The sequence below is a fragment of the Trachurus japonicus genome, chromosome 1 (genome assembly GCF_045865225.1).
Source record: "Trachurus japonicus isolate A0001 chromosome 1, Traja_1.0".
Classification (NCBI taxonomy): Eukaryota; Metazoa; Chordata; class Actinopteri; order Carangiformes; family Carangidae; genus Trachurus; species Trachurus japonicus.
Window position 1 is genome coordinate 15,850,820 of NC_140907.1, and position 24,418 is coordinate 15,875,237.

The 24,418-nt window shown below is 42.5% G+C and overlaps 2 protein-coding genes across 3 annotated transcripts; both read left to right on the plus strand.

The window, feature by feature from the left end:
• The first annotated feature begins 592 nt into the window (after positions 1-592).
• Positions 593-4,334, plus strand: s1pr5b (sphingosine-1-phosphate receptor 5b). Its single transcript, XM_085775503.1, has 2 exons — positions 593-708; positions 2,018-4,334. Exon 2 carries the CDS (start codon positions 2,270-2,272, stop codon positions 3,497-3,499), a length of 1,230 nt encoding a protein of 409 aa, XP_085631629.1. The 5' UTR covers positions 593-708; positions 2,018-2,269; the 3' UTR covers positions 3,500-4,334.
• Positions 4,335-9,451: 5,117 nt separating this feature from the next.
• keap1b (kelch-like ECH-associated protein 1b) lies at positions 9,452-24,198 on the plus strand. 2 transcript variants are annotated; one of them, XM_085775523.1, is made up of 7 exons: positions 9,452-10,115; positions 14,669-15,965; positions 16,560-16,805; positions 18,118-18,794; positions 20,880-21,085; positions 21,662-21,838; positions 22,299-24,198. In XM_085775523.1, exons 2-7 carry the CDS (start codon positions 15,660-15,662, stop codon positions 22,562-22,564), a joined length of 1,878 nt encoding a protein of 625 aa, XP_085631649.1. In that variant the 5' UTR covers positions 9,452-10,115; positions 14,669-15,659; the 3' UTR covers positions 22,565-24,198. The 2 variants fall into 2 exon arrangements, with proteins under 2 accessions (XP_085631649.1, XP_085631642.1); XM_085775516.1 differs by lacking the exon at positions 9,452-10,115 and adding an exon at positions 10,157-10,206.
• The last annotated feature ends 220 nt before the right edge of the window (positions 24,199-24,418 follow it).

Here is a 24,418-nt window from a genome sequence, read left to right on the forward strand (position 1 = left end):
GATCCACTTCTTTTCAAAACTGGTTCTTCCAGTGAAATGGCAGCAAAGTTTTGAGAACCTTTCATTCCTTTAAGCAGTTTGGAAACTAGTCATAACACCTGAAAATTAGTTCTCATGAGCTGGAGGGGGTCTGAGGAAGCCTGTGACAAGCAAACTCAACTGTTTGCTCTCGTAATGTTATCATTGGGCCAGGAAGAGAGAAATGTTCATGATTATCATGAAGATTCAGCCTATTTGTTTAAGTGTAGCTTAGAGATCAGTAACCATTGTCTGAGCTTTGAAATGTTGTTGCTGTGTAATAGAGCGACTGATTACACTGACAAGCATTGTGATGCAATGATAGAGATATTAAGCATACAGCCTGCAGAAATGGTTTTGCCGCATCTGTTTGTGCATGTCTGTTAATGTATGCAAAATAGGTGGGTGGGAGTGTGGGGAGAATGAGTGAGAGAGAGAGAGAGAGACAGAGAGAGAGAGAGAGAGAGAGAGAGAGAGAGAGAGAGACAGAGAGAGAGAGAGAGAGAGAGAGAGAGAGAGAGAGAGAGAGAGAGAGAGGCCAGCCCCCTTTATGTTTCAGCTCACTCAAGTCTCACTTTACTCCCGCTGCCTCGTCAGTTTGACTGAGTCACTTGGTTCTCTTGTTTGGATTCTCCTCAATGAAAAGCAGATGAAGCGCACGATAAGGGGAAATGCCGAAACAATTTCAAGGTAATTTTGTGACTCCCATGTCTGATGGAATATGTGATAGGATGTGTTTTTTTATTGGCATTAGTAATGGTGTCGGATATTTTTCCATACAGTTGAATCTGTGCTGTGTCTATCTAAGACAAAATGTTTGAAGAAGAGTACTGATTGTCTTTAGAGTTTCAGAAAATGTGGTATTTTGTGTTTACTAATTGCTTTATGAAACCATTAACACCTGTAGAAAAGACAGGCTGCTGAGTTGTGCGGGGAATCTAAAAATTATGCTGCAAAATCTGTGCAAAATTCTCAGTTCAGACACTGATTGGTGTAATTATAGCGTATTCTCACAAACTTTAATCACATCTCTTCATGGATAAGTTGATATTGTAATATCAGCACTCAGTCACAATCTCCATCCATTTTTCCCTCAAATCTGAATCTCTCACCATTCTGCACTCAGATGCCTGTACCAACACGGGCAAGTTACATTCATTTCCCAAATTCTTGGCAACAGATTGAATAGGTTCAGGTCTCCAGACCATTTGTTAAATGTTAACATATGACTCAAGAGGCGAGAAAAACATTCCCTCACACGACAGAGACTCAGAGGAATGCAACCCTAATCACCCCTGATTGTTTTCAACATTAAAGTGTAAGCTAAAACAATTCAACCACAGCCATCTGTGTATTTATGAGTACAGCTTGCAAATGCCAAAAACCCTGGATGTGCTGTTTCAGTTTTTGAGGTTTAAAGTGTATTGTATGTGCGGTGCACTTCAAACACCCCTCGTCTATACGGTGAGAGTGGAACAGTGATGCTGGAGGGGAGAGCAGCTGCATGTGTGCCAAATTAAGTGCACATGTTGTGATGGTTCTTGTCTAACAACCTTACGCTGACTGACATACGCTTAAACATAACTGGAGAGGCTAAATGTTTGTTTGACATTACAGTGATCCCTCTGTCCGTTTGGCCTTTAGTATCACATTGTGCTCTACAAATACAAACAGCAGGACTGAATCTATCATCTGTTGGATGTCATCAGGTCACACCAGTGGTTTACATTTTATGTAATCAAACAAATGTATACCTATTTGTTGCCAACCTATCATGCAACATGATACTCAACTGTTTAAATCAGGGCAGAATGGAAATGGTTTCATATTCAGCAATGACCAATTACTAGCCCTCGCTTCCCGTTTCTGTGAACTGTAGTCATTTTTGTTAATCTAATTTAGTCCTGAACTCTCTAAAAACATATATGTTATTGCCATTTGAGAGTGTGATGATTTTGAATGAATCTTTAAGCATCTGAATTTCCATGTCTTTTTGCAGAGTCTGGACCCACTAGCCAGGACAAACAGAGCTCAAGAGCACCACCCTCTGGCAACAAGGAAAACATCTAGGGATTCTGCTGGATTACACTCTATCAACTTCATGTAATCCCTCTTTGAGTTGAAGGGGCTCAGGCTTTTTTCTTTTGGTCCCTGGACTAATTTTCCACAGCTCTTACTGCCAAAGGCATCAAAAGAAAGAATGACTTTATAGACATTGACTGCAGAGAATAGAAGAAAAGCATCGAAAAGCATGGAGCCTTCAAGTTCCACTCATGCAGGGACTACACCCTCTACTCCCCTTTTCTCCACCTCCCCTACTCCCTTGTCTCATGGGTACTTGCAGTTCTTTTGGGAGTACCAGGACAACTCTGTCATTGTGGAACATTACAACCACACAGGCAAGCTGCAGAAAGACCGCTACCGTGAGGGACTCAAACCCGAGGGCATTGCATTCCTGGTGGTGTGTATCCTCATCGTCCTGGAGAACGCTGTGGTTCTCCTCGCTATTTGGAGGAACAAGAAGTTCCACCTGCCCATGTATTACTTGCTGGGTAACCTGACTCTATCTGACCTGCTGGCAGGGATTACCTACATGGCCAACATTATCATGTCAGGACCTAATACTTTGAAACTGACACCACTGGTGTGGTTCCTCAGGGAGGGGGGGGTCTTCATCACTCTGGCTGCCTCTATCATTAGTCTGCTGGCCATTGCAATTGAACGCCATGTTACTATGGTGACAATGAGGCCATACCATGGAGCAAAGCGGGGACGGATGTTAGCACTAATTGGTGCAAGTTGGGCCCTGGCAGGCTTTTTGGGGGTTCTACCAATTCTCGGGTGGAACTGCATCCACAGACTGGACCAGTGTTCGACAGTGCTCCCGCTTTATGCCAAGAGCTACATCCTGTGCTGTGTATCAGTGTTCAGTGCAGTGCTCCTGGCCATCGTGGTGCTGTACGCCAGAGTTTTCCGCATTGTCCGCTCCAACACACAGCGCCAGCGGCTGTGCCTGTCAGGCAGCATGCGGAAAGGCTTGGCGAGGAAGTCGGAGAAGTACATCGCACTCCTCAAGACAGTCACCATTGTGCTGGGCGTCTTCATTGCCTGTTGGCTGCCCCTCTTCCTCCTGCTCCTCCTGGATTTTTTCTGCCCAATCCGCAGCTGCAGCCTACTCTACAAAGCAGATTACTTCCTGGGAGTAGCCATGGTCAACTCCCTCCTCAACCCCATCATCTACACTCTCACCAGTAAAGATATGAGGAGAGCCATTCTGAGGCTGCTCTGTCGGCCATGTCTGATGACCAGAGATGGCCAAGTAAAGAAGATCGGCATGCCATTTTTGGAGTGCAGCTTCAGTAAGACTGAGGTAGCCTCCCAGAAGTTAGACGGGGGAGTGGAAACAACTGTTTCTTCTGGGAATGCTGTCACCACCCCATCTCCAATCAAAGCCCTCTACCCCAAACTCTTCAAGTCATGAGGACATAGACTGACTGTTTGAATCCATAGATGTATGAATGGGGTTCCCACTAAACAGGGATAGACATGCAGTGCGTGTCTATTGTCTTTGAAGAAGAAGGCACAGGAAAGTCATCTTTAGGCAAACATCTTGCCCTGCCAAGTTTGAAGTGGGGCAGTTAAAGTAATACCACAATACCGTCTGTGGCACAATTAAGAAAAGATTAAGACGATGCTATTCAAATGTGAACAAGAATATACACTTTTTGATGATGATGATGAGTGTAATGCATGCAATGACTCACCTTTACTTATTTGCACTGAAATATCATAATGAATGGAGTCGCAGCCTTGGATTTCAATTTCCTCTGCTTCTGCAGCTTGTGTTGAAGCCTGGAGGGATGTTTCTGTAAACCCGTAAAAGACTGACTGAAAATGTGTTAATTGTGTAGCATGATCACCAGGGTCTGTTGGGTAAATGGTGTCTAAGTGTGATTAAAAGTTTCCTCTTTTTGCAGTTTCTTATCACACTGTCCTGTGCTAGATTTGATAAAATAGAATCATGCATTGCCCTTACATGCATCTGTGGATGTGATATGATAAGTAAGAAAAGCAAATGCACTCCCTCTTAACTGTTCATACGAAGACAAATCAGTGGGGAAAGTTGTGGCACAGCTGTGGGAGGATAGGAAGTTATGAAATGACAGATGGTTAACCTACCCGCTGCCAAGCGGACAGTTACTGTGGTTGGTGCTTCTAAAATGTCAGACTGACATCTGCAGGAAAACATCAAAATGTTATCATATGATGTGATTAACTGACAGATGTGACAAGCTTTCTCACTGTGGCAACATGCTGTGCTCTGGATGAATCCAAATCAGCTGCAATCACCTGTCAGAATAAGTCCAATACATGATGTTATGATTGTATATGTGAATTTGAAAAATAAAAGGAATAGATGCAACTGTCCTGATCAACCTGCTGTATTGGGACTTTTAAGGACAAGAATGTGCCTGCACTTAATTACTATAAGCTACATAATGCAGAATCAGGGCGGATTCATCACAGAGCATGTATTCCACTTCACTATTCATCATGTTATCAGAAAAGGTCTGGTTATAGTTTGAGGTACTGACTTTTTTCCTTATAGGCTATATGAAATAAGTTTGACATCAGTCTTTTTATACAGATGCTTTTTAGTATAGTCTTCCAGACCTTAATTGTTGGATGAGGCACTCTGCTTTTTCTGTACTGTAATTCTTGTAGTGAACTTTTGTATTTCTGAAGACTTTTTATATTGTCTGTGTTGTAAATTATATCTATTTTGTAACAAGAAAGGGCTAGTAAACTTTTTCTTTCTTTTGATAAAAGAAATAAAATGTTTTTTTAATGATTCCAGAGAGTGTTTGGTTTATTTTCACTGTGTGCACACTGAAATGGTGCATTCATGAATGCATATCTGTGCATATTTCTTTATGTGTATCTGAGGTTGCATGAATGGAAGAACAGTTCTTGAAGAAGCAGCACAGGAAGTCAACCCCCTTGTCTCACATCTGGTAATTGCATTGGCCTACATACAGTGTTCTTCTACGAGCTCTGCATGTCTGAGGTCGACTCCAGCTCTGCACAAAGCTGCTTTTATCCAGACATCGAACACTCCATTTTTCTTTTTCCTTTTTCTGTCAACCTGTGGGTACAATTGGCCATTGCCTCACTTTGACCTGCTGTCCACGCTTGTCATGGCTGAAATTGAGAATGTACTTTCGCAGCTGGCTTTAATGTTAGTTCACAGGGAACTGTACTTTCTGTCCACTGGACAAACTCAACAGACTGTTAATTCAACAAAGGTTTGTGTATTTCTCTGTATTACCCATGGTTTAAAGAGACATTTTAGTCTCTGTGTGGGGTTTAGTTCAAGACAAATATCATGTGGGTTTTATTTATATTAGCTCAAAAAATTATGAAACACTGCTTTAGATCATGATTATTAGGCTATAACCACCAAATGGAAAGACTAAGAAATGTGAAACACATTTTATTCTGCTTCATTATTTTGTTTCCTGTCTAAAATATTAACAAACACCTTTGATGCCAAACATAAGCAAAGCGTAGCTAGGCAGTTATTAATAGCTTGTGCAAGTATTTTGCTGTATGTGTGCTAACCCCACTTTTCACACATCTCAGAGGAAACATATCGCATGCAAAGACACACAAAGACACTTCAAAGCAAAGTCTTGAGGTACCAAATAGGCAGTCTGATAAACTATATAGTTGTTTCACTTACGGTTTAACCTTCAGTGACCCAAAGGTTACTTACCTACAATAAGTGGTGCCAAACGGCGCTGGGACACCTTTGATATGATTTGTATGCAGATGTTTCTCCAGATGTTGGCTGCATCAACCACTACTGTGCCTGCTGACAGAGGTCAGCAGGCCAAGGTATTGTTCCTGTCCTCCAGCTTCCTTCCTGCTGCTGAACTCACACACAAACTGGACAGGTAGAGGTCATAAGTCATTTGTCATGATCACCAATCCCACCCACAGGTTTGCACAGATGTACAGGTACAAGGCATACTGGTCCTTGCTCTACACTACACAGAGCTTGGGCTTGTGTTGGAGAATATGTCAATAGGATGTCCCAAGGCGAACCTCAATTAATTCCTCTGACTGTAAGTACAGAGAAAGGGCAGAGTCACCGCGGGGGAATCATAAGTGAAGGATGATTCAAGGCTTGTCATATCATATCAAAGATTTATCATGACAGTTGATGCTTCATCATCAATTTCATTTAGCCAGCGGGAACAGACATGTAATCACAGCATCGGATCAGTAATCAACTATGACTCCTGGCTGTAGCACAGTGTTTCAAGTGGAAGAGAAAAGTCATCAGAATCAAAAGGTGTGTTTGATTTTACTGTTCGGCACAGGAAAAGAGGCACCACTGACACTGTCCTGTCAGGCTTCACAGCTTGTTGGATCAGCTCCTGTTCCCTTGTGGATCATGTTGTTGTGGACAATGATCAAGGTTCATGCAATCACATACAATCATAAAATCATTCAGAATGTGATACTCATAAATGAAGAGGAAACTTTGTAAAATAAAGTTTAAGCTAAAATAATAACACACACGCGCGTCACACACACGCACACACACAATCCCAGGTTCATTTGAGAGAGTTGATTTCTGGACAGACAGACAACCTGAAAACGATGTCTCTGGCTCCAACTGTCTGCTGTGGAGAAATAAAAACAACTCAGTGGTTTTGATTCAATTTTGTTTGTTTAGCCCAAAACCATTATTTTTGCCCCAAAGGTTTTACAAAGACAAACTTAAAAATGTGAAAACATTTTTTTGCTGCCCACAAAATAAAAAGCAGATTCAGTATTATAGCTGTATGCAGTGATTCAGTTAGAGTAGGACCTGTTCTTAAGAGCATGACCTTACTGTAAGCCTGGAGAGATAGCGAGGATCATGTCAGTGCTTCAGATCCAGAAGCCAAGAAGAGAACAGGGACGGATCTGAGTGAACAAAACCAAACCACAGCTTTGAGTTCTACAATATGAGATGTTCAGCTCTTTGATGAAGTCTAAGCAGGCAGCCAGACAGCAGGCCAGAGCCTAGCTTCTCTGCTCTGGTTTCCTTCAAAGCAGTAAGCAGAGAAAGCCCTGCCCCTGCAGGAAAAACAAACAGCTGTTAGCACCAGAAAACACAAATATAAACATCTGTAGAGCAAAATTTACAGCAGCTTGAGTCTCCATGGAGGATGAGGATGTCATCCAAGACGTTAGCTGCCACCACTGGGAGATACAAAAAAGAAAACTGGAGTTCTTTATGACATTTACCTGTGCATAGTCTGATTATGGATTACTGTTAAGACACACGTTTAAACTCAGATCAAATTCTTTATCTACATCTGAGACACTCCAACACAACAGGAATGTGAACATGTGAGAAGATGTCATGCTTGTTAATGTGTGAGTGAGAATCAGTTGTAATTGTGATTATTATTTTATTAATATTACCAGTGTAATCAGTACCACCTAGTCTAACCAATGTCACTCTCCGTGTACAGCTCGGTTGTTTGGTTGTTCAGCAGAGACCAGTGGTGGGTTTGCTGACCTGATTCCAGCTGCAGAGGGGGGTCCTATTTGTTGGTCACCATTTTGACTGGACAGAGCCAGACTCTGCCAAGTGACAGTAGCAGAGAGATCTAAATACAAAATGACATCATACACAGAATGGTCAAAGTTTGGTCACACCGACATTTGAAGCGGATTGACTTGTTTCCAAACATAAGTCACATATTGAGTAACATGCAAAAAAAACTACAACAAAAAAAGCAGGTTAATTAGAGCCATCACATCAAGAGGTCCTGGAGCCTCCACGTCATGCATCTACTGTTCAACCGCTGACACATTTCTGGAGCACATATTGACCACAGGCCAGAGCGGAGAGCTGCCCCAGACCCTGACTGATCTGTTCTCACTTCCTGGTGATGCAGACAAAGAGGAAGAAGCTGTAGCCATGAACACACACAGAAATGAAAACAAACAAACATTACAGAGAGTGAATGTTTGTGAGCTATTTGTGTTTGCTTAGTTTTATAGGCTTGTTATATTAATTACTTATTTATTTATTTATTCATTTATTCATGTTGTATAATTTCACAAAATTATGATTTAAGATGCTCTTTTATTGTGGTTGCACCAAGGACTGCATTACAATTTCATTGCTTCATACAATGACTATTATTCAATTACTAAAACCTGATTTATCCTGTCACATAGGCTACCCTCAGATAAGAACATATCTGATTGATGATAAATGTTACTATCTACATCTTTTATTCTTTATGCAGATTGATGGACTGCAGCCTGTCACATGTCATCTGAAGTCAAAGCCCTCCCGTCTGAGACACCTGATGCTGAGACTGCCTGCGCCGGGATTCCCATGTGAAGGATCTGTATGGTCCAGACTGTGGACTGTCCACTCTGAGGTCAGGATAGGGGTATGCTGCTTGTGCTTATCAGTTTAGTATCTTGGACAGAAAGCTGGAAAGAGACAACAGTGTAAAGATGAGTTTCACGTTTGGATTGGAAAGCTGCATGTAGAACAAACTATTTCAACCTCCTCTCACAGCCACTAGTTCATCATCATCTGCAGAGATCCTCTCTTAAAATCCTAAGTGAAAAACTCTGGACTTTGTTATAGCATAACCAAAAACCTTATCATGCTTTTAGTTTATGACTGGAGTTGTCAAAGTAAAAATATATTACCCTGGTCTTACCTGTGTGCCTAGCTGACTGCACAACAAGGGGGAAGTTGTGCTGCCATCTGCAATTATAGGACCCTAACTTCTCCATCAATGATAGTTTACAACAGTGCTGAATGACAAGAAAGTTGAATATAATCTAAAAAGTTATCTTGAAAAAATAAATCACAGGTTTCATACCTCATTCTGACAGATTTTTATTTCTAATTGAATCGGGGGGGGGGGGGGACGAATCAATTTCCATATTGTTCAATAGACAGCCCAATGGAAGTGTAGCTGACAGAAATGGAGGAAGTTTGGCTGGAAAAACCTGATCAGGCACTTTAATAGGTACACCCCCTCATTTTAATTATAAACTGAACACTGTAATCGTCCTGCATAGCCTATAAAAGCTCAAATATTTTTTCACTATACAATTAGGCCTACTAACACATGATTTCTAAAATTTCTTGATCTAACTTGACAAATGGAAGGCCAATGTCAAACAGCAACCAAAAAAAATCAAATATGGGAATGATAGGTGACCAAATTTAATGGGTTCATCACTGTCTTTCCCTATTCAAGCATATTGGTTCTGTATTTTTCTGCAATCCTGTTAACAAACACACAAACGTGTAACAACAAGTAGGCCTTTTGAGCTCGTCACATCTGGGTCTTGCAGTGTCACAGTTAGGCTTTGGTGCCATCTTGCGGTTATTAAACAGAGTAGAGGATAAACCGTGTCGTATTGACCTGAATTACGTTTTTTTTTTTTTGCAAGAACAGAGAAAACTTACTGGTGTGTCAGCATCTGAGCGGAACAGATTTCTCTGAAGCTGCATACTGATGATGGAGCCATTCACAAACAAAGGGGAGTTCAGGGGGAGGAAGCCTAACAAACAAGGTGAGCTGCACAACAAATGAGGAAGCAGTCTGACTACCAGGGGACATTTGATCGCCAATATATTATCATTAAGCAAAAGTATACCTACTACCTACTGACATTTCAAAATTTGTTCACATGCATTAAGGTGATGTAACTGAATGTATCCTTGCATCGGCTGAGATGAACCTTTACTTAACGTGACGACATTGAACGTGTATCGCAGCAGTAGTATAGCAGGCACATTTTTACACGTTTATCAAGTTGGTGGTATTTGTTTAATTTGTCCAGATTTTTTTTGATTGATGTTAAAGCTACAGTTTGTGGCGCTGTGCCAACTATCGGCCTTGTTTTTCCTTCGTTGTGAGAGTTCCTTCTCAATAAAAGCCCCGCTCCCTCGGACCTATGTCACCGCCGTTACTCTTCATGGAGGCGGGTCCAGCGCCGCGGAGTCGGACTCTTATTGTGAAAGCGAGAAGAGGCCGGTACAATGCTTAGTCACGGTGAGTTACAGCTTTCTCCCCCCTCCTCTTTCCTATGTGGCGCACAGCTCGGCAGTCGGCAGACCGCGATGGAGGATTTGAACTAGACTACGTGAGTGTCTTTACTTACACATTTAAGCAGCCAGAAATGGTGAATACACGCTGGGTTGTGTTGAGGTTTAAAAGGGGGAGCAGCTAACAGGAGGAATATTTTTCGGTGATAGCTTTGTTAGCATTTTTGAGCTCGGCTCGGCTCGGCTCACAGCCTCTACGTTGCTGTCTATTATTAGGAGCCTGTTTCGCTGTCAGCCTCTTGTTTCCGAAACGTTTAACTTGTTATTTGTGCCGCCTCTGCTGCTTTGTCATGAGCACATCGAGTTCACAACTGTCGCAAACCAAAACAGAGCGGGTTTAACAGAGCCTGCTTCACCTGCGTAAACCCTCTTATTTGTCGTTGCATGCCAGCGCTCTGAGGTTGTTTCTGATCCAAACAAGCTCAGAAATGGTCCAAAGTAGTGAGTGGACCCGGGTGGCTTTGTGTGAAGACTCTTCATGTTGGGTAGATGGCGCGGAAATCTAACTCCACCTGGGTTTATGTAAGGACTGGCTTCCCTTCTGGGTCATGTTTTGGTACATCCAGTTCCACTGTTTGCTCGGTGAAGAGTTCAGGATGAGTCACCGAGGAAAAGCTCTTTTTGCACCACAATGCACATGAAACACGTTAAACACTGATTGTTTTTAACTCCAGTCCTGGTCCTCGTTTTATGTTTTGCAGCTTTTTAAAAAAAAATCATCTAGGCTGCTGCGTATAATGTCTCTTGTGAGGTGTAAACTCTTATCAACTTTATAGTTTCAGTCCGTCACTCCAGTTATTGTGCAATCCCTGCTGAATGGCATCCAGGGCTCGCAGGCCTGGGCCGTGGTTCCCAAACTGAGGTGCGGGCTCAAACAGGGGTCTGTGGAGGTTTTACCAGAGTCCTCCAGTCCTGAGGAATAGTCGTGTCAGTCTCATTATGTGATGTGAGGGAGGGATCTCTACAGTTCAGCCTAGCTTCGTTTCGTGTAGGGCTGCCTGCAAATGAGAATTAGTTTCATTATTGATTCATCTGTTTCACTATTATTGACCAGTTTAGTTAGTCAGTTAAGTAAGCACCAACTTTACTGCATACGTTTTTGGAGTAATTTTCCAAGCAAAATCTCTCGGATCTTTGATGTGTATGTGTGGTTGTGTGTGAAGATTTGTTGCTTTTCTCTATGATGCTTGTCAACATTGCTGTAATAAAGCATTAAACTGAATTTCGGGGCTGTTGGATTTAGGAAGTTTGAGGAAGTATTTGACCGATACACTGATAATGAAAGTTATTGACACAAGTAGTTGTAAATGTTTGTGAAGGATGACAAGTCGCCATTTACTGGATCTTAAAGTGATGTAGCCAAAAGAAAGACACATAGCTATCATACCAGAAACACAAACTTATTCAGACAATCATGATAGATGAATTATCTGTTGATCGAAAACGAGGTCATAATTTTAGCTCTAATTTGTAGGCCAAAAGTTTCATATCCTCCTTTTTAGGGTAGTATAAACTCTAACTACCTGTTTGTTCAACTTGGCAATAAAAAGAACATGTCTCCTTACTGTATTTTTATTGCATGCAATTATTGTATAGCAGAGATGTTTTGACACTTTTTTTTATTGCTGGATGATGTGATACATGAAATTGTGTATTGACAGAGAGCACTCATCCAACACCATAGAACATTATTTATTTCTCATCTCCTCTAGCAGACATAACTCAAATTTCCTCTTTAACACAATAAATAACGTTGTTAGTCCTGTACCTATTCCCTCCCGTATGACTGCACGAAATTCCTCCATTAGCATCATTGTATCCCCCTCCCCCTTTCTATATTGCCATACACAGCAGCCGATCCTGAGCCAATTTCAACCAATCTCAATAGACTTAGGGATTGTGTGGGTATCTCTGGGCGAGCCCTTGATTGGTTCATCTCATACCTGTCGGAAAGAAGCTTCTCTGTGTCCGTAGGCCCTTTTAGACAGAGTCTGCGCCCCTATCTTGTGGGGTGCCTCAGGGATCGGTCTTGGGTCCAATCCTTTTTGCCCTCTACCTGCTCCCACTAGGCAAAATAATTTCTAAGTACAAAGGGATATCATACCACTGTTATGCTGATGATATCCAGCTATATCTGTCTCTCGACCCCAGCTGTAATCACAATCTTAATGTTTTATGTGATTGCTTGGCCGAAATCCAAAGCTAGATGGCTAGCAACTTTCTACAGCTTAACACCGACAAATCGGAACTCCTTATCATTGGTGCTGACAGTGTTGTCTCCGAGGTGAACAATTTTATTGGTTCCCTAAAACCATTGGTACGCCCCAACCTTAAGAATCTCGGTATCATCTTTGATCAGCATATGAATTTTGACAAACGCATCAATCATCTATCCCGGACCTGCTTTTTTCACCTTTGAAACATCACTAAGCTCAGAACTGTGGTTTCTACATCTGAGCTGGAAATGATCATTCACGCCTTTGCCTCCACTGACCGTCTTCAATTAGCCTAATGCAGAATGCTGCCGCCAGGCTTCTCACCCCTATTCTGTTTTCTCTACACTGGCTCTCAGTTGATTTTAGGATTCATTTTAAACTGGTTATACCTTATCAGGCCATTCATGGACTAGCCCCCACCTACACTACTGATCTTCTGAACCCACACACCACATCTAGACCACTCCGCTCCTCAAACCAAGGCCTCCTTGCTGTCCCCCACAAGGCTTATAACCAAGGGTGATGGGGCTTTTCAATCAGTGGCCCCAAGGCTTTGGAATTAGAGCTGCTTACTCCTAAAAAAACAGCTAAAAACGCACCTGTTTACACTGGCGTTTTATTAATTGTATCAATTTCAACAGCTGCACACTACTTGCCCTGTATGGATGTGATGTGATTACTATTGAGATAACACTAGGGTTAGGAAATAGATATTTCTCTACCAGAAAGCAGTAACTTACACAGGAAGTTATGCTGCGCTGCTCCTGGCAACTACTGTTTTGGATCGGGGGTCAAAATATATAGTTTCAAAATAAAATGGCACGTTATCAGACTGTGAGTATTTGTTGATACTCTGTATTTTAGATGGTATCAGAGACATTACCGAAGTTGGCATCTGTAGCGTAACAACTGCAGAGACATGCTGCAGAAGCCTGTTTGTCAGCAATAGTTTCTGTCTGAGAACAAGCGAGTTGAGCAATCTGTTCTGCTGTGAAACTATTTTACCCAGAAACCTGGAGGGAGGAAAGCACAGCAGTAAATCTGAATCATGGAGTGTTTCATATTACAGTAGGCTCAACCTGCCAGCAGGCTGACTGTGTTCATGGAGCTCCCTGATGACCACTGACACGCCACCATCTTTGAGTCAAATACAAAGGCTTAGATATAGAAATATTTAGTCTCCCTATCCTCACTGATTAAAGAGTACTCTAACCTAATGTGAGATGGAGAAGGAACAAGACCAATACATTCTGCTGCTCCGAGCGCTGCGTCCTCTTATCACTTCTCCAGGTTAACGATTACTTTATGGGTGTTTTATTATATAACCCTGAAGGCACACAGTGACATTGTTGCTGAGTAACTCTGACTCTTCTCGATAAGTCATCCGACAATCGGAGACAGTTACTGTAACAGGCACTTTATATTGTGAAAAGAAGTTGGACCATCAGGAAAGAGAGGCGTCCACTCCCCACAGCTTGTTCTTCTCCATGGACCTGAGCTCACATATATTACTAATAAAAAGTGTTAATTAATTTCCCAACTCTTCTCTTTATCATATACTGCAGGTTTAAATAACCTGTGATGCAAATTCAAAGATGCCGTTTGCCGTTGCGTGTGACTGTTGTTAGTGAGTATAGGTGGGAGGAGAGCAAACCGTCCCCTCCGCTCCAGCCCCCCCAGCTGGATTGGTCACAGGACAGAGTATAACCACTCACTCAGTCACGCCGGCCAGCTAAATTCAAGTCTAATTTGAGTCACCCCCACAGTCCTTCAAAATGGACATCACTCCCTCCCTATTATTTCTACACTCGTTTCCATTTACACTTGAATTTGTCACTTTATTTTTTACTACTACTTTGTTTTTTTTTTGTTTTTTTACTTCTTAGCTTCCTCTCACATGTTGAGAAAAATGCACTTGACTCATCTTGTTATCAGAGACACCTGTCGATCAGCGGTGAGGGGAGCGAGGTTTTTCAGCTGTCATCATGACGGGGAGGAAACCTTGACCCTGGTGAACTGCACCAGGAAGAATAAACCATGGGTGTGTGAAAAGCATGACATAAGCCAGAACACAGTGTGTAAACTTTTGTTGAGTAAGCTGATGGAGAGCGACCGGTGCTGCTGCTGAGCCACTTGTTGCACGCGACAGTGTATTTGCCAACATTTAGTAGTTATGTACACAGATTTAAATAGTGACAGGATTTATAAACTGCATGTATAATCTATATATAAACATAGAAACTCACTGTCTTTCTGTCTCTCTCCCTCTCCCCCCCCCCCACAGTTGTCAGCTGAGCCAACAGCTTCCTAGTAAACACAGCAGTGCAAACAAATTCCTTAGCTGGGAAACCTCAAGGAAGACGTCTCCGGAGAAAGCCACTGAACACCCTTCTCATTCCCAAGGACTCCATGTTACCCTGATGACACTTTTGGCACTTGAGCGACTTTTTTTCCCCCTCTTAGTCGACAACACTTCCGCTGCCTCATCTACAGTTTCTGACTTTGCAGCTCTCAGCAGAAGCGAAGCACTCTGAAGGCAGATTTAATTATTACCTCTCTAAAATGAAGATGTAAATCAGACTTTTTATTTTCCTCTCTAGAGAAATCAATATGCAGGACACACCTGCCCCAGTTGTGAATCTTGTAAATATTCCTCTTCAAATATGTGTATTTTTTAATCTGATGAATAGCTTTATCTGAGCACTTTAACTAAATTTGGTCACAAAAACCTGAAAAAAAGATGATTCCCTAGAGAAGAGACACACATTGTGAAAGACTGTATTGGCAGACTGATTGAACGTGGAAGTGGAAGGAGAAGCACGTCTGTTAACACAAATAGTTGAGCCGAGATTCCTTTCAGTCTTCTTGCACTTGTTACTGTCAAAGAAATATTCCACGCCCATTATTCTCCCAGTCGGTTCTGCAGAACAACCCTTTAGACAAAACCCAGAGGACTCCTGAAGGCAAAGACACTTTGATTATGTTGGAGCGTTCACATGTTACAGTGCACCCAGCTCCGACTGGCAGCGCACATGGGAGTCTCTAGTTATGCCGTAATGAGCAGCACGCCTGGACTGGAGCATTGAGCAGAGCAAGGAACTCCTCATGTCCACATAAATAAAGATTTACACGTGAACTCTTCCACACAAGACAAAAACCAGGCGCAGGAGCCACTCTTTTTATTTTACCCATGCCTGCGTGTGGTGCAAGGATGCCCCGTAACAGTGTCTGCTGTTCTTGAGAACGAGAGTAAGGAGGAGGAGAACGGGTAGGAAATGACAGAGTGCCTGACAGAATGCAAAGCGCTGGTGACTCCGTCCACGCGCAACGGCCACCGCGTCTTCAGCTACACGCTAGAGAGCCACACGGCGGCCGCCTTCGCCATCATGAACGAGCTGCGTCTGGAGCGCCAGCTGTGCGACGTCACCCTCCGCGTGCGCTACAAAGACCTGGAGGCCGTGGACTTTGTGGCTCACAAGGTGGTGCTGGCCTCCTCCTCGCCGGTCTTCAGGGCCATGTTCACCAACGGGCTGAAGGAGTGCGGCATGGAGTTGGTGCCCATCGAGGGAATTCACCCCAGGGTGAGGCGGATCATGGCTTCTTTTCTTGACTGTTCAAATAACACAAACCAAACTTTATGTTCATTATGCTACAGCTGTCTTAAAGGTGTTATGTGTAGCATGATGCCAATAAATTGTCATTAATTTTAAGTTATCAAAGTATTTAGTTTGTATCTACACTATTTCCACTTTACAGCTTTTAGCACAAAATGGTATTTTTTATTCTTCTAGCATAAACTATATGTTTAAATTAATTCAGCATCATCGTAACAACAACTTCTGTTGTTCTAACTTTGGTGCTGATTTGGTGTGTGGTTTACACAAAACACTTTTAATCTTGCAGACAGCAAAAAGATTTGGTGGATTGCACTTAGTTTGACCTCTTTTACTTAACATGGGTGTTTACTAAGCTCACACACGCACACACATGGACACCCTATCTACCACGTGTTGGCTTATAAGATGCCAATCTGTCTGTTCTTTCCAAGGAGAAATGAATAAGCAGTTGATAAAACATTATTATTCTCCTCCTTTTCACTCCCTGTAACTTTCTCTCCTCCCTGTTCTCTGTCATCACCTTCCTCCTATCATCCTTCGTCCCCTTCATCCGCCCAGGTTATGGACAGGCTGATAGAGTTTGCCTACACAGCCAGCATCTCTGTGGGCGAGAAGTGTGTGATCCACGTGATGAACGGCGCCGTCATGTACCAGATAGACAGCGTGGTGAAGGCCTGCTGCGACTTCTTGGTCCAGCAGCTCGACCCCAGCAACGCCATCGGCATCGCCAGCTTTGCTGAGCAGATCGGCTGCACAGAGCTCCACCAGAAGGCCAGAGAGTACATCTACATGAACTTCAGCCAGGTGAACATCACTTTATTTCAAGTATATGTTTTGATTTGATTATATACTGTAGATATGACGAGGCCTGGTATCAGTCAAGCTCTGCCAGGTGCACATGAAAGTAAGAGCTGCACGATTAATCTGTGTAATTACCTTTTTAACAGCAGATGAGTTGTCCTTGAATTTTTTTGGCACTATTAAGTGATTGATCAGTTTTGGTTGCATTTTTGTTCTGGCCAGTCAAGGGGAAAAAACATAATTTGAGGGCTATGACATGCTCATTTAAAATGTTAGAGCAGCAGCTTAAGTAATGTGATGTAACATAAAATAATTGATCAGATTTTACTGCTTGTAATACATTATAAATGTACCTGCCACAGCTCATAACATGAAAATGACACCACCACGTTTCACGGTTTCTAGTAAGCTACAATTTGTACCAGGGGATTTGTGTGTAAAGTAAGAGCTGTTTCACTTGTTCCGCTGCGGTTTTTTGCTGCCTGGCTTTTTCTTTCTCTTTAGACCTGCTCACATTGATTGTCACGAACACAAGCTGTGAGTCATGACGAGGTTGTGTGTGTGTGTGTGTGTTTGTGTGTACGTGTGTGTGTGTGTGTGTGTGTGTGTGTGTGTGTGTGTGTGTGTGTGTACGTGGAAACAAAAACTTTTATGGATCCCTGATAGGCCAGGCAGGACAGGAGCTGGTTAGACAGGACTCTGAAAGATGAGTTGCATAATATCAGCTGGTCTGTTTCATGTCTTTTGATATAAAGAAATGGAATGAAACTGTCTCTGTGTTTGACCAGCATGTGACAGAGAAGTGGGATTTATTGAGCTAGTGGCTGAATGAGTTGGAAGCTGTCTTAAACTTAATGCACTTGTTGTTCTGCTTTTGAAATGATCAGTCTATTCATCTCTTAGTCGAACATGAAGGGGCACAATAAAACTTGTGCAGTTTTCTGGTTCTAGCTACAGTGATGGTTTGCTGCTTTTCTATATCCAGTGTTCTAGTAAAGTGAATATCAATACATAAATCTGAATAGACGTGCTCTTGGTCTTGAATAGACAGTGATGGGTGTTTTTCCACCACTGTCAAAACAAACAATCAGTCATGTGGAAAATTATGGTGCGATTAACTGATACTAAAAATAATTTTGGCTTGTTGTATCCCTGATCCTTCCTTCAACATATTTGTTTGAATACCTCTTTTGTATTACCCAACACCAGGTATTTTCATGACAGACAGACACCTTTAACATTTAACTGACCAGACCTCACCTTGTGCGTTCTAAGTACGCTGTTTAAAGATTTTTCTTCCTACTCCTGTCATCAGGTGGCGACTCAGGAGGAGTTCTTCAACCTGTCTCACTGTCAGCTGGTCACCCTCATCAGCCGCGATGAGCTGAATGTGCGCTGCGAGTCTGAAGTCTTCCAGGCGTGTGTGGCCTGGGTGCGCTACGACCGGGAGAACCGGCGACCGTACGTCCAGGCCTTACTCCAGGCTGTCCGCTGCCATTCCCTCACCCCCAACTTCCTGCAGGCCCAGCTCCAGTCTCTGGACTGGGATCCCCAGTGTAAAGACTACCTGGCCCAGATCTTCCAGGACCTCACCCTCCACAAGCCCACCAAAGTCATATCTTGCCGAACTCCCAAGGTGCCACAGCTCATCTACACAGCGGGGGGTTATTTCCGCCAGTCTCTGAGCTACCTGGAGGCCTACAATCCCTGCACAGGAGGCTGGCTGCGGCTGGCTGACCTGCAGGTGCCGCGCAGCGGCCTGGCAGCCTGTGTGATCAGCGGGCTTTTCTACGCTGTCGGTGGAAGAAACAACGCGCCCGATGGCAACATGGACTCAAATGCATTGGACTGCTACAATCCCATGAACAACTGCTGGGTGCCGTGTGCACCCATGAGCGTTCCTAGGAACCGAATCGGAGTTGGTGTCATCGATGGCATGATATATGCAGTGGGTGGATCACACGGCTGCATTCATCATAATAGTGTTGAAAGGTAAGTAAGTGGGGGTATTTCATTCATATTTCAGGTTGATGGTGAAAAATACTCTTTCAACTAGCAACAGCCATATCTTCTTACAGTGGGTTTCAGTCTGTGCCACGTTCTTTTGAAGATAGTCAGTCAATTAGGGCTGGGCGATAAAACGATAACGATATATATCGCGATATAACTTTACTCAATAGCAATATGAAACGTGGTCGATAGAAAGTCGATAGGTTTCATTCATTCATGTTTTGAAACAGCCAATGAAAACGAGAGTTGCGCCGCGCTGAACCACTGGCTGAGCCAACCAGGTTAGATTGACACAGCACAGGAAGACTGTACACAGCACAACAACACGTGGTAATGTTTGGACTGCTGCAGCCTGGCGTCAGCAGCGGGGCATCGCCAGTAAAAAAGAGAGAGAGAATGAGTGTTGCCTCGAAAGAAAAAATGGAGGAGAACGAGTGACCGCGAAAAGACGTGGTACACTATGTTTACATTAACCCAGATTGATTGAACTCTAATACAGTAGGTGTAAACAACCCTAAACTTTAACCACGGAGACAGCAGGCAGTCGGAGCGGCTCGCCGTCACACATCAAAGGGAGCGCAGTCACGGCGTGGCCGCTCTGCTGCTGCTGCTGCTGCTGCTGCTGCTGCTGCTGCTGCTGCTGCTGCTGCTGCTGACACCAGAGCGACACTGTTCAGCTGTGCCGACCTAAACACTGGCCACTTGCGAAGCAAACGCTAACCGCGGCGATTTCTCTTCCTATTTCTTTTTCAGCCGGGTTTAGGCTGAGAATGATCGCTAATTAGACGGGCCACGTCAGGTCCGGGTTTTAATTTTCACATCCGTTTCTAACTGTAGCAGCAGCAGAGAGATGGGGCAGCTCCTGTATGGGGAGCCTGGCTCCGGTCTGACCTAACTCCTGTCTGATGTAATGTTAAAGAACGCCTGAACAGCGGAGTGATAATGTCTGTAAAAAGACCCAGTGCTGTTGTACTGTATATCAGCACTCATGTATGTCTCTTGTCCAATCAAATTATTTGGTTGAAACTAACTGTATATAATACCAGTTTTATTTATCTGAAACTGTTATTAGGCTACTCATTGCTTTTATATGTTAATCATTACATCTGAAATGTTCAATTTTTGACGAAAAATAAATATTTAAATCAGAAATAACCTTCTGATATCTTCAAATCTCACTTGTGAGTATGATGGAACATTTAGGCTTCACAAAAACAGTGACTTGAGTCCTATCGTGATATATATCGATATCGACTGATATGAAAAAAATTATTGTCATAGGATTTTTTCTCATATCGCCCAGCCCTACAGTCAATGTGCCTATGTTTGTGTTGTTTTTCTTATTGTATCAATCACTTCCTGGAGGACAATTTGGTTTACTTCCCTTTAACTATTTTTAATTCACACAAGTTCCAATGAGGAAGTTTTAATCTGCTGGAAAAAATGTTTTGTTTAAGAAAAACCAGTAAACGATGCACTGGCTAAAAATAGAACTGGCACAACAGTCGACCCCGCCAATGAACCTGCAACGTCAGTTTTAGTGAAGAACGAGAGGCTGGGTGTTGTTAAGCACACAGCCTATCAACATGCACCACCAACAAGTATCTGACATATTTTCCCCGCAGTGTTGGAATGACTCAAATCCAGACAGAGATCGGTGACACGATCTTTAACCTGTCAGGTTGTCTATGAAACAGAGAGTTATGTAAATTAACCTAATTCATGGTTGAAAATTTACCCCAAGTCTGCCTTCAGCCCTCAGATGACTCAGGCAGAGCAGTGACAAATACCACATATTAACCAGGCAAACCACAATGACTTAAAAAGGAACATGCCAGACCTGTCTGGATGCTCATGGACTGACTCACTGCGGTACAATCACACACATTCAAGTGAATCTTCACCTGCCTCAACCTGGGGGTTAAAACAAGAGTCTGAGTTGAATAAAACTCGAGTGAAAACTCTTGTCATTGTTGCAATATTGACTCATCCTACTACTTGACTGAGAAATACAGGAGAAGAAGAAGGTTTTTTTTAAAACGGGTTTGTGTTGCTTCTTGTCTGCAGGTATGATCCAGAAAGGGACCAGTGGCATCTGGTAGCCCCTATGTTGACACGGCGTATCGGTGTGGGTGTGGCAGTCATCAACCGCCTGCTTTACGCTGTGGGAGGGTTCGACGGGGCCAATCGGCTCAGCTCCTGTGAGTGCTACAATCCAGAAAGGGACGAGTGGAGAACCATGGCTCCCATGAACACTGTCCGCTCTGGAGCTGGTGAGTAAGAAACAGAAAGCTATATCCCTGTGAAAAAAAAAACAGAAGTGTCTACTTGCAAATTAAGGCCATTCAGAAATGGCTGTGCAAGGTTTCATAAGTGGTTTTGAACAAAATATGTAAAGTCTGCTCCAGCAGGTTCTCGGATTTGTGTTGAGGAGATCAAAAACATTTAAATGAGACAGGAAGGGGCCCTGGTTGCGTAGAGTACTTAAGAAACCATAATGTCAGTACATTGTCCAGATCTTACTATGACTGCTCAGTATGAAGCAATGAATTAATCTCTCTCTGAATGTCTCAGTTTTAGTAGCAGGACTTGCTTTAATCACATGTACTGTACGAACTGGCTCGATGATATTTTCATACATAGTTTAGAACAATTTCTTATCTGTGTTTATTATGACCATAATGGAGATGCTGGTACAGTAGAGAGATGTATCTTTTACTGTACCATCGTGCATCAAGTAGGAGATTTACAAACTGGCCTGAAGATTTTTTCACTGACTATATAAACTGAAATGTACTGTACCACCTACAATAAACTAGCCTTTCACCTTCACCTGTGTCTGTCTTTAGGTGTGTGCTCACTGGGGAATCACATCTTTGTGATGGGGGGCTACGATGGCACCAACCAGCTGAACACAGTGGAGCGCTATGATGTGGAAACTGATACATGGAGCTTTGCTGCCTCCATGAGGCACCGGCGCAGTGCTCTGGGAGTCACTGCTTTACATGGACGCATCTATGTGTTGGGTGAGTGGCAGTGTAATGGGAAACTGAGAGTCAGAGACTAGTCTTATTCATCTACTTTTGTTTTTGAGATGTTGCCAGTGAGTTGGTTTATTAATTTATTGAAGAAAGTAATTCTTTTCCTTCTCTAATGCCCCTGCACTGGCAAAGGCCGTGCCATTAGACACTGTGTTTTTACATTGACACACTGATCACGTGGAGGAGACTATGTACTGAATTTGGTGTTGAAGACTCTTAATTAATTTCTCAATTACTTTCTTAATTATTAATACCAACCACCAAAATTGCACATGTGATTGGGAGTAAAATTAGTAAAATGAAAAAGCTCTGAGAGTAACTGAAGTGACCAACAACTGTCAAGATGTCAAAGTTAAAATTTCCACTATGTTTTTAACCATTGGACAATAAAGTCTTATTATCTTAGCTTATCTTAACAAACAAAATGTCAATGTCACGTTTACAGGAGGTTACGACGGCAACACTTTCCTGGACAGCGTGGAGTGTTACGACCCCGAGAAGGACACCTGGTCTGAAGTGACGCACATGACATCAGGGCGGAGTGGCGTGGGCGTGGCCGTTACCATGGAGCCCTGCCAAAAAGAACTGCCTTCCTGTCAAAAGTCTGAGAGGGAGAGTGGTGCAGCATCCCCGGCCTATCAGTCAGCCAACTCCGGTTTTTGCTCTCACCACAACCAGAGGCACAGTGGGCCTTTCAGCAAAGGCACCTGAAGCTCCTCAGTGGAGCCTGTCACACATGCACACGTAAAAACGAGCACCCCAAAGTTCAACTCCGTCTTCCCAAGATCAAAGTAAGAACCCTCACAACTGATTAGAGACAGAAGTGAGGTGAAAGCCCACATGCTGCCTCACTGGTTCAAGATGTTACGCTTCACGTGAACTTAAAAAAAATAACAACAAAAAAACACACAAAACGAGTAACACTTTATTTTGAAAGTGCAGTCTTGATACTCTTCTATAAGGTGACAAAAGACCAGTTTCCAAGACCTGAAATTTAATGAATTTGTTTGTGATGATTTGTGTTTCGCCAAATCCAACATGGACCTCAGTCCATGTGTGTTCACATCTGGCATTCGAAGTCCCCAGTCGGATCATCATCATCTCCCAGGGTTGAGCCATGGGAGGAAAGGGCTGCATATTAAAAAAAAATTACAAAATCAGATGGTCTCATTATGTAAAAAAGTAGCATTTGTCAGTCAGTATGGGCAGTAGAAGTCAAAGTGCCATTACAATGCCTGTGGGCATTACTGTCATCAGTATGGTGTCTCTAGGTGCTTGTGTTGGAGAAGTGCAGAAAGAGTCACTGTGTGTTGTGTAGAAATTATAGTAAGTTAACCCAGACAGCCACAAGATGAAGCTTATAACTAGACTATTGGCCTCATGCAAGAACATTTTTATCATTTTTGTCCTAAACTTCTACTATTTCTCTAAGCTTATCCATATGTATTCCAAGTCAAATTCAGCAAACTCTTATCTGCACCTTTCAACCTGACTTGGACCATCTTTTCATGCAGAGATGTATGTTTGTGAGGTTTGATTATTAGCATAATCAGCGCACCCATGTCAGTGTATAAAATTGCGCCTTCTACTTATTCCAGTTTGTATGGCAGAAAAATCTAAAATCACCCCTAAAGTGCTAATAAGTTACTTGTACATGCTTCTAAAGAAGAAATCTATTGATTCTTGCATGAGGCCCAAAGTCTCAAATTCAAGTGTTGGTACAGGAAAAGCAAGACCTTACAGTAACTGCATCGTAACTTTCACTAATCGCCACTGGTAGATTTCTAAAATGTGAATTTTTTTGGAAATGGGTGTTCGAAAAACATTTGTCTGGTGTAATTGGTATGTCGAGTGCCAAGAGGAGGGAGAAATGTGTATGGACTGTGTTTAGAGGAAACAGAATACTGTAGCATTTAAAGGCCTGGATTCAAACATCTCACTGAATGTGTTTTATAAAAACACTAATTAATGAAACAATTGAGAACCTCTACCTGCAGCTGACTCTTTGGTTTTCACATCCACCAGACCTCAGAAACAGAAGTGACCATGTTTGTGCATTAGTGTTCAAATATTGTATGCTAATGACAAAACTTGCTTAAAGAAGTGTATTTGTAACAGCAATTTAAGCTACAAAGGTTTTTAAGTGATGTTTTGTACATTGATATTCTAAGAAGTCTTGTACAGAATTTCAGAGCTCACTTTTTTATTTATTTGTTCAAAAATCTTTTTGGTTTTCTTGTTCCTCTAAACTGACATCAGCTTTGTATTGAATTGGACCCTGGTGTTGTGTTTTTTTGAATAACTCGCATGCATTGTAACTGAGTAGGAATGCTTGTTACTGCTAATTTTGGATGTTTGTTAAAAAAAAAAATGCTTCACTTCGAAAGGGACTTTTTTTCCTGTCCGTCAGTAGTTGGAATGGAAATTAGAATATTTAAGGTCTGCTTTGTACATTTTTTCCAGCAAAAAATGCCCTGTACAATAATACATTGTAAAGTAAAATATATGTTTTATTGTAATGCTGTAGTGATTCGTTAGTTTTGATCTGAAGACATATTTATATTG